Source organism: Sus scrofa, chromosome 4 (genome assembly GCF_000003025.6).
Source record: "Sus scrofa isolate TJ Tabasco breed Duroc chromosome 4, Sscrofa11.1, whole genome shotgun sequence".
NCBI lineage: Eukaryota > Metazoa > Chordata > Mammalia > Artiodactyla > Suidae > Sus > Sus scrofa.
The window spans coordinates 94,204,145-94,222,628 of record NC_010446.5 but is presented as its reverse complement, the minus strand read 5'-3'; the positions used below and the strand labels follow the sequence as shown (position 1 = coordinate 94,222,628).

Sequence of the window (18,484 nt, the reverse complement as noted above, 5' to 3'; positions counted from 1 at the left end):
CCACACCTGCGGCACATGGAGATTCCTGGGCTAGGGGTTGAATTGGAGCTGCAGGTGAGGTTTACACCACAGCCACAGCAACACAGAATCTGAGTCGCATCTGTGACCTACACCACGGCTCACAGCAACAACAGATCCTTAACCCACTGAGCAAGGACAGGGATCGAACCTTCGACCTCAGGGATACTACCTCAGGTTCATTAACCACTGAATCACGAAGGGAACTCCCAAAATGTTCATAAGCTTTACCAAATAATCTCACTGTTGAAAATTCCCCAAGAGATAAAAACTTAAAGGATTTTCAAAAGCTCTATGCTCTGTGACCTTGGTGAAGCCTCACTTACAACAGTTAAATGGTGGGGAGGGAGTGGTAAATAAAAGGACTATCACAGGGCCATTAATATTGCTTTAGAAGAGGAGTTTCCACATGGCTCAGCTGGTTAAGAATCCAGTGCTGTCACTGCAGGGGCTAGGGCCAATACCGTGGCATGGGTTCAGTCCCCAGCCTGCTAATTTCCATATACCACAAGCACGGCCAAAAAGAAAACAAAAAACCAGAGTTCCCGACATGGCACAGCCGAAACAAATCTGACTAAGAACCAGATTTGCGGGTTTGATTCCTGGCTTCGCTCAGTGGGTTAAAAATCAGGTGTTGCCGTGAGCTGTGGTGTAGGTTGCAGACGCGGCTCGGATCTGGCGTTGCTGTGGCTCTAGCATAGGCCAGCAGCTACAGCTCTGATTCAACCCCTAGCCTGGGAACCTCCATATGCTACAGGTGCGGCCCTAAAAAGAAAAAGGGGGGGAAAAAAAAAAGCAAATATTGCTTTAGAAGTCAATATACAGAAACCCAGGGGCAAACAAAAATGAAAACAACAACAACAACAACAACAAAACAGGAAGTTCCCTAATGGCTCAGTGGGTTAAGGATCTGGCATAGCTACTGGGTCACTGCTGTGCCGTGGGTTCAATCCCTGGCCTGGGAACCTCTGAGTAATGTGGGAGTGGCAAAAAAAAAAAAAAAAAAAAAGTAAAACGAAATTATGCTTAAACTGCCAACAATTATAGAAGAAAAGGAAAAAGAAAAATCATTATCTTGGGGTGGTTAGAATAATGGATAAAAAACTTGTTTTCCTTTGAAAACTTGCCTCCAACAGTATTATGAAACTAGTTTTTATAATAAATAAAGACAAAAAAAATTACACCTTTCAAAAATGTGTATGTCGGAGTTCCCGTCGTGGCTCAGTGGTTGACGAATCCGACTGGGAACCATGAGGTTGCGGGTTCCATCCCTGGCCTTGCTCAGTGGGTTAAGGATCCAGCGTTGCCGTGAGCTATGGTGTAGGTTGCAGATGCAGCTCGGATCCTGCGTTGCTGTGGCTCTGGCGTAGGCTGGCGGCTACAGCTCCGATTAGACCCCTAGCCTAGGAACCTCCATATGCCACGAGAGCGGCCCAAGAAATGGCAAAAAGACAAAAAAAAAAAAAAAAGTGTATGTCATTCCCTAAAAAGAGTAGTGTTTGGCACTGCCAGAACAAGCACACACTAGACAACTGTGCCCAGCTTCACTGCTTGTCTTTTGGTCTTTTGTGTCCATTCTTTATTATATAGGTTTTCTCCTTGGGCTAGTCTGTGATTTTGTTCCCCCTACAGTAAATCCTTACTTGTCCTCAGCCTTGGTGAAGAAAATCTTATCCTGGGGATTCTTTGCCTTCAGAGAACACACTGGAAGTAGCTCTGGATACATGAAAACCTTGCTTGTGGCTAGAATCCAAGCCACTTGCTTTGGCAAACAGGGAAATTCGTGGGCTGTAAGAAAAAAAAAAAATCCATGGTAAATGAAATTATAGAACAAAAGAGGACTTCACAAAAGCTTCCGATGCCATCTTGCATTTAAACAGAGCCACCACTGCCTAACTCAATGCCCTCCCACCGACAGCCACCAGCCAAAGTTTTCACACTCTCTCTCAGCCTGATACACACCTAACAGGAGTCCTATTCAAAGTTGATTCTCTTATTCTTTCCTAGTGGAACACGTAACACACCAAGGCACATAAATGCTTATAAAGCACCTGGTAATACCTGGCAGATAGTGTGTGCTCAAAAAATTTTTACCTCCTTCCCCCTTTAAATCCTTGAAAGATAAGCGACCTTCAACAATGCTCTTTCTTCCAGAATAAGATCCCAACTTCTTTTTTTTTTTTGGTCTTTTTGCCTTTTCTAGGGCCACTCCCACAGCATATGGAGGATCCCAGGCTAGGGGTCCAATCGGAGCTGTAGCCACCGGCCTACACCAGAGCCACAGCAACGTGGGATCCAAGCCGCATCTGCAACTTACACCACAGCTCACAGCAATGCCAGATCCCCAACCCACTGAGCAAGGCCAGGGATGGAACCCACAACCTCATGGTTCCCAATCGGATTCGTTAACCACTGCGCCACAACAGGAACTCCGTAAGATTCCAACTTCTTTAATCTCCCTCACAAATCTGGTATTCCAGATTTTAATTTATTTGATTCTTACTTAGCTTTCATTAAGTTCTCTCAGATTCCTCCTGAGGTTGGGAACAAAAAAACCATAAAAAGAATGAGACAATTCCATCTCATTCATTTCTGTCTTGCTGTCTAACCCTCTCAATTCCAGGCATTGCCAGAGATAAGCACTACTATAGCCCTATTTCTCCTTCTGTAAATGTTATTTTTATATTCCCAGAAGAAAAACACAGGACACCATATGTGTAAGTTACTACTGTAGTTGGGTGTTGAATTAGGTTTTCATTATCAATATACAACTAATAGTTTGAGATCGGTGTCTATGATATAATGCACTTAAATTCAAGTGTATTCAACTTAACTGTAAAAGTTAGAGATTTCAACTCAAATCCAAAGACAAACCTGAATCTGGAGCAAAACTGACTGACTTGCTAAACCAAGAACAAATCAGAAGTAAACATCTGGTTTAAAGGAATAGCAAATATTTTCTCAAAAACTACTAAAGCAAAGAAAGGCAGAAACCAAATCTGAAAATTTCTTTTTTTTTTTTTTTTTTGTCCTTTTTGCCTTTTCTGGGGCCGCTCCCATGGCATATGGAGATTCCCAGGCTAGGGGTCTAATCAGAGCTGTAGCCACTGGCCTACGCCACAGCCACAGCAATGCAGGATCCAAGCCATGTCTGCGACCTACACTGCAGCTCACGGCAACGCCAGATCCTTAACCCACTGAGCAAGGGCAGGGATCAAACCCGCAACCTCATGGTTCCTAGTCGGATTCGTTAACCACTGAGCCACGACGGGAACTCCTGAAAATTTCTTTAAAACACTGAACATGGCAAACGTACAATATCTCTAATTTGTTCCTAACTCCCAAATCAACATGTCGCTCAAAATGGAGACACCACTACAATCACTATGGGAAACAAAACAATTTTGAGAAGAGAGCAAAAGCCTAAACCCAACCCAACTTTGCTACCTGAGTCCTGTCTCTATCAGACAGCAACTGGTCTTGACCGGACTTCTGATATTGACCCTATCTATTTAAGTCCAGTTCTTAACACTGGGTCCCACTATCGCTACTCCCCCAAAACCCTGTCCTGGCCACTGCTCTCTCCCTTACTTCAGTCCAAGTATTATTACCTAATTCTAGAACGAAGACAATGAGCACAAAGGGAGGATAAAAGAGAGAAGAAATTACAAACATCCTGTCTCCACCATCCCCAGGAAACTTATCTGTGGGATAAGATTCCCATCTCTAATTGTAAGTAAGAACTTAAAGTGGACACGTCTGTCCCCTACCAGTCTTCTTGACAGTTTTTCGAGGACTCCAGTCAACGCTGACATGTGTGTTGAAGTCTTCAATGAGCTGCATGGCTCCCATCAGGTTACAGGGTTGGAACAAGGTCTGAAACTTTGGGTTGAACTGATGATGAAGAGCAATGGAGCTTTGAGCAAAGGTCCCCAACTCTTTCTAGGAAAACAGGACACAAAGGAAGTCTAAATTCCAGACAATTAATATCGGTAGCTCCTAGCCTTTGAGTGAAAAACTGTCCTTACTACAGCAGGATAAAAACAGGTAAAAATCATCATGAAGTTCTTTCATAATTGACATATTCCACTGACACTGCTGTTTGGCTGAGTCCTCAGATATTCGGGGATTCGAGTATACTAGTTCGTTCTTGTTCTATTCTCAGCCTGAGTGTTCCTCAGCCTTTTGGATGTATAGTCTAGCTTCCCAGCTGGAATTAAAATTCTCAAGACTGAGAGCCATTACTTAAAAAATTTTTTTTTTCTTTTAAGGGCCGTACCCACGGCATATGGAAGTTCAACCCCCCAGGCTAGGGGTTGAATTGGAGCTGCAGCTGCTGGCCTACACCACAGCCACAGCAATGGGGAATCCAAGCTGTGTCTGCAACCTAGGCCGCAGCTTGCAGCAATGCTGGATCCTTAATCCACTGAGTGAGGCCAGGGATCAAACCCGCATCCTCACAGCTACCAGTCAGGTTCTTAAACCACAGAACCACAATGGGAACTCCTGTTGTTTCTTTGAATAACACCTAGAACAAAGTACTTCTCATGATCCTCTGAACATGAGAAGAGGGAAATAAACCCTGTTGACTATGCAGGAAAACTCAAGACAACTAGCCAACATATTACTCAAACTCCAAAGAGACTTATCCAAGAGGCAAAGAACATCCTCATTACCTACCCCAAAATTTAGAAGCAATTTTAATAGGATTTTAAAAACTAAAAATAAAACCCCTTCCTCCAAAATACTTCAAAAATGCCATAAGCAAAATTAATTTTACATACAAAATACTGATACTGAGTTTCATAAATGCTTAATGAATTCAATAAAAAGAAGAGAAGTACCAAAACCCTAAGATGGGTGGATCTAAAGGTGAGGAAGAGAACCCAAGAGAAAAGAGGAACCAATCGTCTTAAGAAAACTGAATATACTCTCTGTCCTTTCATGGGAATCAGTGACTTATGCTCCCTCAGCAAACACAGGAAGTCATATGAAGAATTACCAAAACACACAGAGGAGAACAGATGTAGTTTATGATGGGTGAATATCTGTGAAAAATGACTTTCCAATTAATTCATATGCAATTCTTCAGAGTTAGGGATATTTGAAACCTTACAAGAAATATCCTGGTGGTACTGGCCTCCGAACTGAGATTGGGGTTGGAGGTGGCGAGAAGGTGAATTTGCGTCAATAGCTGAACATGCTGGGGAGGGAAAGAAAATAATATAGTGACATGTTATGATGGTGTCATTGCAGGAACCCAGAAGACCTTATTATCAAGATGTTAGCGACTCTATCACACGTTTTGCTTTCTAGAGAGACTATGAGAACAACACAATACGTTGGTATGAATTTTTTTTCTCAGATGTGTCCCCCTTGAGCAAAGTGACGGAACCAGAGGAAGTTTAATCTCAAGCCAGAGCGACTGAGAGGAGAAAGAAAAAAAATGACTCTGGCAGCAAGGCTGTTAATTCAGAAGGGATTACTCAAGATTCTTTGAACTCGATCACCCTGAATACCATCAGGGTCCTTAGGTTCATTCTTACCTGAGCCATGAGGACACGAACATGACGACCTGTCAAGGCCCTAAGTGATGTGAAGATCCTGTTGTCCTGTGGTTTCAATGGTTATCAAGACACCTATTTCTGACTTTTACGAAGCTGCTAATTTTTGGCTTCGGAGGCAGGCCAAGGGCTGATCCAATATTGACATGACCAAGAAGAATCTTACCTGCTGCATCTGCTGCTGGAGTCTCCTCCTCTGTGCTGGGTCTAGAATCAGAGTCTGATGAACTTTCTCACTCTGGGGCTTAACCCTCTCGACCTCCTGTTGCTGTTTGGCTGAAGACTTCTTCATCTTCAACTGTTCAAGTAGCTCCTTCACTGTGCGATGTTGCTCATTTAGCAAGTTGGCTAGTGGTTCCTCAAATCTATCCCCAACAAAGAGATGACTGGATTTGAACATTTTCTGAGTCCATAACACACCTAATCCCTTCTAATGGTGGGCTGAGAGAGTCTTGGCAATTTCCGCCTACTACTAATCCCTAAATCTCACTGGAGCCAATATGCAAACTCCTAGCCTATCCAAATCCTCTCCCAAAGCTGTTATGTAGATTCAAATAAAACGCTTCTGAATTGTCTTCTGCTCATTCTTCTAGTCAGTCCTCTAAGTAATAGAAAAATGAAGGGGAAATTAAACAAAAATCTAGGAGTTGGGAAATGCCTAGATAACAAAGCCGTCAAGGAGCTAATGGAAACGCATCATTTTTGCATCACACTGATATCCACATTAATCTGGGATTTGTTCTTTTTTTTTTTTTTTGCCATTTCTTGGGCCGCTCCTGCGGCATATGGAGATTCCCAGGCTAGGGGTCCAATTGGAGCTGCAGCTGCCAGCCTACACCAGAGCCACAGCAATGCGGGATCCAAGCCGCATCTGTGACCTACACCACAGGTCATGGCAACGCCAGATCGTTAACCCACTGAGCAAGGGCAGGGATCGAACCCGCAACCTCATGGTTCCTAGTCGGATTCGTTAACCACTGCACCACGACGGGAACTCCTGGGATTTGTTCTTAATGGTGATACAGAATCTTCTCAAAGCACATCATTTGTTCTCTAATCTACCTACTGCTCCCATCTCAGGTCTAGCTTCTTCCATTCTCCGACTCCTATTCATTCAGGCTGCCCCGCCTTCCTTTCTTAAAAAGTCAGACTCTATGGCCGTTCCCTTGCGGCACAGCAGGTTAAGGATTAGGTACTGTTGAGAGTTCCCATTGTGGCACAGTGGAAATGAATCCAACTAGTATCCATGAGGATTTGGGTTTGATCCCTGGCCTCGCTCTTCAGATCAGGGAACTGGCATTGCCGTGAGCTGTGGTGTAGGTCGCAGACGCAGCTCAGATCCCGAGTTGCTGTGGCTGTGGCATAAACACAAAGCTATAGGCAGCTGTAATTCTGATGCAACCCCTAGCCTAAGAACTTCCATATGCTGTGGGCTTGGCCCTTAAAAAAAAAAAAAAAAAAAAAAAAGGATTAGAGGTTGCCACTGCAGTGGCTCGGGTCCCTGGCCCAAGAACTTCTCATGCTGTGGGCACAGCCAAAGACTCTAGCATTAAGCAAGAAATAGATATACTAAAATACATGGTAGTTTAGATGAACTGTGAGAGGTTGGTTCAAGTATTACACTACTAATCTCCACAAAAGTATCTTCTTTTAGCCCTCTAAATTCCTCTTCCAGGTTTTCTAACCCTAGCCTCACACCCATACCTCCTGAGAGAGAGTGACTATGTCCAGAGCTGGAGTAAGAATCCAAATACCCAGCATGGGAGTTCCCATCGTGGCTCAGTAGTTAACAAACCCAACTAGTATCCATGAGGATGTGGGTTCGGTCCCTGGCCTCGCTCAGTGGGTTAAGGATCAAGCACTGCCATGAGCTATGGTGAGGTCACAGATGCGGCTCGGATCCCGAGTTACTGTGGCAGTGGCATAGGCCGGCAGCTACAGCTCGAATTTGACCCCTGGCCTGGGAACCTCCATATGCCACAAGTGGAGCCCTAAAAAGACAAAAAAAACAAAAACAAAAAAACAAATACCCAGCATGCTAGTTCTGAGGTAGAGGCAGAACAAGACACTTAAGTGATCAGGCAAGAGTTGATACTCTATGCAATCAGGATAAGACCTGCTCAAGTAGCTATCACTAGTGGATTATCACATTTCAAGAAATCCTCTAGAGTGTGGCAATAGTTATGTGATAATAACTTTTCTTAACAGCTTCTAGGGATAAAGATTATGTTTCCTTTTATAGTATTTACCGCAAGTACAGGCAGGCACAGGGTGAAAACATAAAGACATGAGACTGTTCTATGTATGATTTTACTGAACTGAAAACTCTAGATTATCTGAACTACTAGCAGAGAAACAGAAGAATAGAAGCATTAAAAAGGAAAATAATGCAAAAAAATGCCTGCCCTTTATTTATTTATTTTTGGTATGCCCGTGGCATACAGACGTTCCTGGGCCAGGGATCAAGCAAATTCCACAGCTGCAACCAGAGCCACAGCAGTGATAATGCTAGATCCTTAACCCACTGAACCACAAGGGAACTCAAACCTGCATCTGATTTTAAGGAGTATTAACTGGATAGTTGATGAGGCAAGCACAGGTAACTCACTTTCCCAATGATACATTTTTTTAACATGCCCATGGCAAGGGAAAGTTCCCAGGCTAGGGATCAAACCCGTACCATAGCAGCAACCCACGCCGCAGCAGTGAAAACACCAAATCCTTAACCTGCTGCACCACAAGGGAATTCCCTCCATTATATTTTATTTAGTCAAAGATTAAGATAGGTTTGCATTTCCAGCTGAAAAAGAAGCAGGAGCAGCCCAAGCAGATCAACTGAGTACCAAAAAGTAACTGAATTTGAACAAGGATTTTTAAGTAGGTATATAATTCTCAAAATTTCAAAATTCAAACACAGAGTGAATTAGTGGAACTGAAATATGTTTACAGACTAAATCCCATGACAATAGGTTCCCAGGTTCTATTCTGGTACACGAGAATATTTTTTCTGTGAAATAAGTGGGCCAAGAGAGTTCCCTGGTGGTCTAGAGGTTAGGACTTGGCACATTCATTACTGGGCCCGTGTTCAATCTCTGATCTGGGAACTGAGATCTTACATCAAGCTGCTGCACGCCGTAGCAAAAAAAAAAAAAAGTGAGTCAAATACAGACATATTGAAAATGTTCTCAAAAATATAAGGTGAGTTCCCGCTATGGCACAGTGGTTTAGGAATCTGACTGTAGCAGCCTGGGTCGCTGTGGAGGTGGGGGTTCAACCCCATGGGCCCAGCACAGAGGGTTGAAGGATCCAGCATTGCTGCAGCTGTGGCTCAGATTCAATCCCTGGCCCAGGAACGTCCATGTGTCCCAGGCGCAGCCATTTAAAAAAAAAGGTAAATGTGTGACGCGAGGTAAGTAGAAGTATTAATTAACTCAATGGGGGGAATCCTTTTACAAGGCATACCTATATCAAATCATCATGGTGTATGCTTTCAGTACTTTACAACTTTATTTGTCAACTATACCTCAACAAAACTAGAGGAGAAATAAAGGAACTCTTGAGATTTCTGTTGTAGTTACACTGCGGTATCTATTGTAATGGAGTACAACTGATACTTACAGCTTTTACCATTGGTTAGTATACTTTGTCTTTTTCACTAAACTGCAAGTTTCCTGAAGGTCTAGCTTTCAGGTGGGTCCAAAGCTCTCTATTAATGCTGTTAATTTAAAACATGGGACTAGGAGTTCCCATTGTGGTGCAGGGGAAACAAATCGGACTAGTATCCATGAGGACGCAGGTTCGATCCCCGGCCTCGCTCAGTGGGTTGAGGACCCAGCGTTGCCGTGAACTGTTGTGTAGGTCACAGATGTGGCTCAGATCCCGCGTGGCTGTGGCTGTGGTGTAAGCTGGCAGGTGTAGCTCTGATTCAACCCCTAGCCTAGGAATCTCCATATGCCCCAAGTGGCCCTAAAAAGAAAAAAAAAAACAAAAACAGGACTAATTAGAGTCTATAAGTCTTAAGTTTTACTTTGTTCTCCACCAATGGCACAAACCTTACCCTGACATCAGCCAGTCATCTAATGATAGTAAGTTGCTCCTCAGAAGGGGTAACAATAAAGTACAGATGACTATGCACATTCATCACAAAAACGGGGGGGGGGGGAATAAAGCCTCTACCTTCTGGGTGGGGCAAGAGAAGTGTCAATGTACATGAAGCTGGCAGTATATGTGTTAAAAAGACTCCAGGGCATTACTGTAAGTGCTTCATGGTTTGCTTAATTAACACTTTGATGACTAACAAACTTTCATTAACATTTACCAAATGTGGAGTTCCCCTTGTGGCACAGTGGTTAATGAACCTGACTAGGAACCATGTTGTTTCGGGTTTGATCCCTGGCCTCGCTCAGTGGGTTAAGGATCCGGCGTTGCTGTGAGCTGTGGTGTAGGTCATAGACATGGCTCAGATCCCACATTGCTGTGGCTCTGGTGTAGGCCAGCGACTACAGTTCCGATTAGACCCCTAGCCTGGGAGCCTCCATATGCCATGAATGAGGCCCCAGAAAAGATGAAAAGACAAAAAAAAAAAAAAAATTTACTAAATGTTAACAGAAGGACAAAAGAGACATACTGGATATTACAATTTAGGGGAGTTTCTGTGGCTGGCCACATAGAGTCCTACACACCTCTCCAGCACCACTCACCTGGAGAAGCTGCCATGATTGCCAGCTACTGCTTTTTCTCCTTTCCCAAACAGATACAGCTTGGTCTATAGCTGCACTGCCCCATAATAAGGAGACTTACTCGCCTGACATCTAACACCCTCACAGGGCTCTGCATCCTTCTGTCAGTCACGGCAGGTAGTGAGGGATGGGAAACTGTTAATCAAAATTTCTGAAAAACCTTTTCAGACATACACTTTGGTTCCATCCTAAGTTTCAAGGCTAGCCTACCGTAGGGCTTGAGGGGTGTTAAAGTTAGGCCGGGGCTCAGCTACACGTTCCTCCTCCTCCGGGCCGTCATCTTCCATGTTGGAGAACCCCATCTCATCTTGAAACTGAGAGCAAAGGAAAAGAAGGATTTTCCTGGACAATGGGGATGTAAAAGTCACTCCAGCAATGAGAAGGGAAAGCAAAGACTAGAGTTTACAGGACTTTAATAATGCTGGCACACAGAAAGAGCCTGTATCAGAACACCACACTTCAAGGTTCGCACCTACCCCACATGAGATGACTATTGTGCCAAGAAAAAAGTTCCTCCATCAGCCAACTTGTAATGTGAGGATGGGGTATGGATAATTCAAAATGATCAGAATATCTTCCAAGAGATAAATTTATGAGAACGGTAATATTTGTGTTCAGAATAATCTAAAATTAGTTTGCAGACTTTAAGGATACACCATTATAATTGTTGAAGAGGACAACCAAAAGCTCGCAAGGAAAATTTTACTAATAACCTACACATGGATAAGCAAATTTTATAAGTTAGCAAAATTCTCCTGCCACTATATTCTCTCCTGGGTGGACTGAAAGGGGAATGGGCTTGGTCAGACCCGCCTTCTGCAGCGAGAGGCCTTGAGACCAAAGGGCAGAACTTGCTGGAGAGTCCACTTTTACTATCCCGAGTTCTCACTCAGAGATCATTACTCACAGTTTCGAACAGCTCTTCCATCAGTTCATTCACTTCCTTTTCTGCAAAAAAAGCCAAACAGTATGATGTTGGCACAAGTCTGTTTCAATTTGCAATAGGTGGAATCCCAAAAACACAATCAAAGTTGTTTTCAGTGAGGCATCTGACAATATCCTCATATCTATCCATCACTTATTCATTCATTCAAAAACATTTATAAATTGAACACCAACTCTATGGCTCAATTCCTGTTCTAGAGGCATGGATACAAGATCAAACTTTAATGAAGTTTAATTCTAGTGGAAGACATACAAAAATATAAGCTAGGTGGTTTGATAATAAGACAAATTCAGAGTTTATTGGCTGCTCTTACTGAACGGAGTCAAGAGAGACGTCTTCAGTAGTGTATCACAGGACCCTATCTTTGGACCTGAACTATTCCGCAATCCCATGAACAATCTAGAACCCCCGGAAAACACACTTATCAAATCTGTAAATGATGTAAAGCTGAAAGGGATTGCCAGACCAACTGACAACAGATTAAAAATTCTAGGTTTTCTCAAAATAATTGGATAAAACATAATGAGGATAAATTTAAAGTTTTACATTTAGGATTTTCAAAAATCAGCTTCAGTGCACAAAAGGGTGACATGGTTCAAAAAACAATTAATTTGAAAAGGATCTCAATGCTCTGGTTGACCTTAAGCTCAGTATGACACGGTGCTTCCAGAATAGTGCTCATAACCAAGAAGGCAAGCAAAGCACTGAATCAGAGTATCAGACTCTGTCTAGAGGAGTGTGATCATCTTCTATAAAAGCCCTTTTAAGGAGGGCGTTAAAAATCTAAAATCCAAATGCTGGTGAGGGTGTGGAGCAACTGGAACTCTAAAAAGAATGTAAAATCAAAAGCCACTTTAGGAAAAGATCTGGAAATTTCTCAGAAAACTAAGTATACATCTACCTTATGGCCAATGATTCCTTCCCTAGATGGCTGCCGCAAGAGAAATGAAACATTCGTCCATTAAACCTTGCATAAGAAAGGGCAGAGCTATCTTTATTCTGGGTAGCCAGAAATCAGAACAGAAAGAACCCAAGTGTCCATCAACACCTGGGGACTGATGAAAAATTTTAAATTTGGTATATTTATATAGAGGAATCCTACTCAGCAATAAAAAGGAAGAGATTAATGATACAAGCAACATGCATGAATCTCAAAAACATCATGCTAATGGAGCTCCTGCCATGGCACAACAGGTTGGTGGCATCTTGCAAGTGCTAGGATGCAGGTTCCATCCCCAGTCCGAGACAGCAGGTTAAGGATCCAGCATTGCCAAAGCTGTGCTTAGGTCAAGACTGTGGCTTGGATCTGATCCCTAGCCCAGAAGCAGAAACAAATGTGACTAGGAAACATGAGGTTTTGGGTTCGATCCCTGGCCTCACTCGGTGGGTTAAGGCTGACAGCTGTGGCTCCAATTCAACCCCTAGCCCGGGAACTTCCACATGCCACAGGTGTGGCCGTTAAAAAAAAAAAAAAAAATTCTCTCCTAGTTTTTGTTTATGACCACAGAACTCTGACTTAGAAAGGAAGACCCTTCACTCAGGCATCGCAGAAAAGTTCACTATTTGATTGGCAAATATTGCCAGCCCCATGCAAAACACTTGCTCTAAGGCAATAATCAATACAAATCTCATAAGAAGCTCACAGTCCAGGGGAGAAGACATATATAAATAAGCAATTATGAGAGAAATGAGTATTAAAAAGGACATATAAAACAGTATGCAGTACAACTCCATAAGATCAACCCTAATTGAGGAGGATCACTAAGAAATTACAGTTGACCTTTGAACAAAATGGAATTGAACTGTAAGTGGGGTCCACTGACATGCAGATTTTTTCAATGAACATATTGGAAATTTCGGGGGGATATCTGCAACAATGTGAAAAAAATCCTCAAACCCCAAAGCCTAGAAATACCAAAAAAATTAAGAAAAAGCGGAGTTCCCATCATGGTTCAGTGATAACGAACCCAACTAGTATCCAAGAGGACACAGGTTCAATCCCTGGCCTTGCTCAGTGGGTTAAAGATGTGGTGTTGCCATGAGCTATGGGGCAGGTAGAAGACTCAGCTCAGATCCAGCGTTGCTGTGGCTGTGGTGTAGGCCAGCAGCTGTAGCTCTGATTCGACCCCTAGCCTGGAAACCTCCACATGCCGCAGGTGCACATGGAAAGAAAGGCACACCTACAGACTCTAATATGATTTGAGAAAAAGCAGAGTCACAACTTAAAGCAAAAGGAAGGTGAAGAATCTAAGGCTGGAGAACTGAATGCCCGCAAACGATGGTTTGAGAATTTTAGCAAGAGGTTTGGCTTAAAAACTGTCAAACTAACAGAAGAAGCAGCTTCCACTAATGCAGGGGTAGCAGATGAGCTCCCAGACAACATGAAGAAAATCACTGAGGAGAAAAGATAGCTGCCTGAACAGGTTTTTAGTTGCAGATGAAAGTGCCCAATTTGAGGGGGGGGGTAAATAAAACCAAAAACACCACAAAGGACATTTATTAATAAGGAGGAGAAGTGATCACCAGGATTTAAGGCAGGAAGGGATAGCTAACTCTATTGTTTTGTGCAAATGCAATCAGGTTTATGATCGGGACTGCCGTTATCTATAAAGCTGCTAACCCCCAAACCCTGAAGGGAAAAGATAAGCATGAGCTGCCAGTCAAAAAGAAGGCCCCTTTTCTGGAATGGTTCCATTGATACCGTGTCCCTGAAGTCAGGAAATACCTTGCCAGTAAGGGGATTGCCTTTGAAAGTTTTTTTGATATTGGACAAGGACCCTGGGCCACCAAGAACACCATAAGTTCAACACCAGAGGCATCTAAGTGGTCTACTTGCCTCCAAACACAACATCTCTAATTCAGCCTCTAGATCAGGAGGTCATAAGAACCTTTAAGACTTCTGTAACACACACGGTACTCAACACTACAGAAAAGACCTTGATAGCCATCACATAAGTCTGGTGGGAGGATTACATCACTGAAGATGCCTTCATTGTTAAAGAAAAGTTCATGAAAGCCATCACGCCTGAAACAATGAATTTCTGCTGAAGAAAACTGTTCAGATGTCCTGCCCAACTTCACAGGATTTATGAAAGAGCCAGTCAAGGAAAATCATGAGATTGTGAACACGGTCCAAAAAAAAAAAAAAAGGATGGGGTAAAGGGTTTCAAGATATGGATCTTGGAGAAATTTCAAGAGCTAACAGAGGAATTAACAGAAGATGACTTGATGGAGATGAACGCTTCCAAACCAGTGCCAGAGGAGAAGGAAGAAGACGTAGAAGAAGCTGTTCCAGAAAACAAACTGACAGCAGACAATCTGGCAGAAGGGGTCTGATTATTCAAGACTGCTTTTGACTTCTTTTATATGGACTCTTTTATGATATGGACACTGAAACTAAAGCAAATGGTGCGATGAGGATCAGTACCATATGGAAACATTTCTAGAGAGATGAAACAGCAAAAAAAAAAAAAACCAGACAGGAATTACAATAAATTTCCATTAAGTTACACCAAGTGTGCCTGTCTCTCCTGCCTCCTCACCTCTTCGCCCTTGACTCCTGAAACAGCGAGACCAATCCCTCCTCTTCCTCCTCAGCCCTACTCATTGTGAAGACAAGGATGAAAGTCTTTAGGATAATCCAATGTGACTAAATAAACAGTAAATAATCACCATGCCTATGGCTAATAAACTTATCAGTTGTATACATATGTACGTCTTTGTGTGAAAATCTAACTATTATATGGCAAGAACTGCATGAGACATTTCTGTGTCGTCATCATCATCATCATCATCATCACCGCCTAAGGATTTATCGTGTAGAAGACCATGTGTAACACTTGTATGAAGCAAGACGGCTTTACACAGGCACAAGGTGAGTGATATTTAATATAAATTTAATAATGTCTTACTGATTTATAACTTTGTTTTCAAAGAATTACATTGCCTTACCCTATGGCTCTCTTGTAATTGGAAAAACCACATATCAGTCTATCATCATATTTTTTATTTATTTATTTATTTATTTTTGTCTTTTTGCCATTTCTTGGGCCTCTCCCATGGCATATGGAGGTTCCCACGCTAGGGATCAAATCGGAGCTGTAAGCCGCCGTCCTATGCCACAGCCACAGCAACATGGGGATCTGAGCCGCGTCTGCAACCTACACCACAGCTCACGGCAACACCAGATCCCTAACTCACTGAGCAAGGCCAGGGATCAAACCCACAACCCCATGGTTCCTAGTTGGATTCATTAACCACTGAGCCATGACAGAAACTCCAATCATCATATTTTTAAATGTAACAATGCTTCCAATCCTGTATGTAAATATGACTGTAAGACTGTGTGCCATAAAATCTTTGTAACAATTCATTCATTAGTGTATAGCCTAGGCTATTGAGAAGCAATTATACTAGGCCACCATCAAGCAATCACATTGCTGCTGCTTCTTTATCAATGTGTGAATCATTATACCTGCAAATAAACATGAATGTCTTCTTCACATTCTTTTAATTTTTTTCCTGTTTGGCCACACCCACAGCATGCAGAAGTTCTCCGGGCCAGGGACTGAACCCATGCCACAGCAACAACCAAAGCCAATGCAGTAACGACACCGGATCCTTAACCACTGTGCCACAAAAGAACTCTTCCCACATTCTTTTCATTTTTACTGTCCAGTGATAATGTGTCTATCTACAGTGGGTTTTTTTAATGTAGGACAATACTGATGTAGAAACTGACAAATGATTCATCTTATAAACAGACAATGTAAATATACATCAACAACTACAGCGCTGGAGTTCCCGTTGCGGCACATCAGAAACGAATCCGACTAAGGACCATGAGGTTGCGGGTTCGATACCTGGCCTTGCTCAGTGGGAAAGATCCAGCGTTGCCGTGAGCTATGGTGTAGGTCACAGATGCAGCTCGGATCTGGTGTTGCTGTGGCTGCGGCACAGGCCAGCGGCTGTAGCTCCAATTAAACCACTAGCCTAGGAACCTCATATGCTGCGGGTGTGGCCCTAAAAAGCAAAATAAATGAATAAATACAGTACTATACTATAAATGTGTTTTTCCTTAAGATTTTCTTAATATTTTCTTTTTTCTAGCTTACTGTATTGCAAGAATATAGTATATAAAACATACTACATACAAAATATATGTTAAATATTAACTTTGTCAGTAAGCCTTCAATAGGAGGCTCTAACTTTTGGGGAAGTCAAAGCTTCCCGTCAGATTTTCAATTGCACAGGAGCTCAGCATCCCTAACCCCTGAGTTGTTCAAGGTCAACTGTATCTACAACTGAAGAAAACAAGAAGGGAAGGCAAGTGTATTCCAGGCTGGGCTGAGATGAAATGAGATCACCTACTTTTCTGCTTGAAGAAGAGTATTTCATGACCAACACATGACAATGTGAACAGTTGGTCTTTCCTGAAAGACTTTTCCCTTGGTTTCTGACACAAGACCTTAGTTTTTCTCATACTTTCCTAGACTCTCCTTCACAGTATTCTCAAAGCCTAATGCTCAAGCCTTTTCATTCTACACTCTCGCTTTGATTCCTGCTGCTTTCCTTTCAATCCTTCCTCTAACCTTACATAACATGCCAAAAAAAAAATAGAAGATCTTCATAAAGGAATTGGCACTCTAATCTTAAAAACAAGATGAAAGATGAAACAAGGCAATGAAACAGAACATAAGTCCTAAAGGACTGTTAACATAATTCTCTTTGCACAAAGACTTGCATTATTTAGGTATACAATAAACATTTTTGGATGCGCACAAAGCTTCCTTCATAGCCTGGTCAAGAGCCAACATCTTATCTTCACCATGCTGTGTATACTATGCCAGTACAGTCATGCACATACTCAATCAATAATTCTTGAAATATGTCTTCCATCATTGGCAAACTAACAATGAAATAATTTTTGAACAAATGACTCAAGCCAAGTCAAGTTACTTGTTTTCCATGCCTCCAATCTTGCTTTCTTTCCCACCAAATCAATACAATAAACTGGCATTAAATCAAAGTGATAGTTCTAAAATGCAAATCACTTCCTATTGCTTTCCTGCTTACAACGCTTTGGGCACTCCTTTTTGACAAATCACAAATCACAAATCACATCAACGGAGCACTGATCATCTTTTCTACCACCACTCGCTCATACAAATAAATCAAACTACTCACTACTTTCCAAACACATTTACTGTTGTTTGTTAATTTCATGGTTTGCATTCTTCTATTTGGAATATCCCTCTCTGCCCCCATTCACCAAAATTTTCTAATTGTTCCTTCAAAACTAAGATAAGGAGTTCCCATCAAGGCTCAGCAGTAAATGAACCCGACTAGTATCCATGAGGATGCGGGTTCAATCCCTGGCCTTGCTCAGTAGGTTAAGGATCCAGCATTGCCGTGAACTGTGGTAACAGATCACAGATGCAGCTCAGATCCTGTGTTGCTGTAGCTGTGGCACAGGCTGGCAGCTGAGCTCCGATTTGACCCCTAGCCTGGGAACTTCCATTGCCATGGGTGCAGCCCAAAAAAGTAAAAAAAAAAACTAAGATAAAACATCTTATTTTGTGACTCATTCCAAAACCTCTCCCATCCTACTCCATACCATATACTAGGACATGATACCTTCTTTTAGGCCACTAGGGTTCCTTATACACAACCAATTACAGCACTTATCACTTTGAACTATAACTGTTCCTGTTTGTATCCAGCTACTAAGCTGACATCCTACAGGCTGAGGCCACGTCCTATTCATTTTGCTATCTTAAGTACAATCTTGCCAAATACTGGACTCAATACATGATGTGGGATGTAGAAATGAGTAACTGATAGGCCTCCTAAACATATAGGCAAACTTACAGAATAATAGAAATAAATAAGGAGAGGAAGCTTAAATGTCTTAATGTGAATGGGCTGTAAACTTCACCATCAAGGTAGATGTGGAAAGTCAGGAGCAGGACTCATAGGAAACAGAGACTCACTGGTGATTCTTACTGCCCGGTCAGTGCGGAAATCCTCTGTGTCTGGTTCATCCAGGTCTTCGAGGAAGTTATATTCTGGATCATCATCATCATCTGCCTCATCTAGGGGGAAAAAATGTTTCAGACATTTATTGCCTCTGAATTCTTACCTCTAATGAAAATTTAAGATGTTCAGCACCATAAGCATCTATTTCAATGAAGCACATGGCATATTTATTAAGTTTT

General features: G+C 42.3%; 1 protein-coding gene across 11 annotated transcripts in view; it reads right to left on the bottom strand.

Moving 5' to 3' along the window:
- The window catches only part of GON4L (gon-4 like), an 86,899-nt gene that overhangs the window by 26,157 nt on the left and 42,258 nt on the right, over positions 1 to 18,484 (bottom strand). For all 11 annotated transcript variants that reach the window (XR_002343424.1, XM_021089699.1, XM_021089703.1 and 8 more), the window contains 7 exons: positions 18,260 to 18,361; positions 11,229 to 11,269; positions 10,532 to 10,635; positions 5,749 to 5,947; positions 5,135 to 5,221; positions 3,789 to 3,960; positions 1,662 to 1,806 (listed from right to left, as the gene is read on the bottom strand). Coding sequence is in view for 10 of the 11 variants with exons in the window: in XM_021089699.1 (XP_020945358.1) it covers positions 1,662 to 1,806; positions 3,789 to 3,960; positions 5,135 to 5,221; positions 5,749 to 5,947; positions 10,532 to 10,635; positions 11,229 to 11,269; positions 18,260 to 18,361 (850 nt within the window). In the remaining variant the exon portion in view is untranslated. The remainder of the gene's footprint in view (positions 1 to 1,661; positions 1,807 to 3,788; positions 3,961 to 5,134; positions 5,222 to 5,748; positions 5,948 to 10,531; positions 10,636 to 11,228; positions 11,270 to 18,259; positions 18,362 to 18,484) is intronic.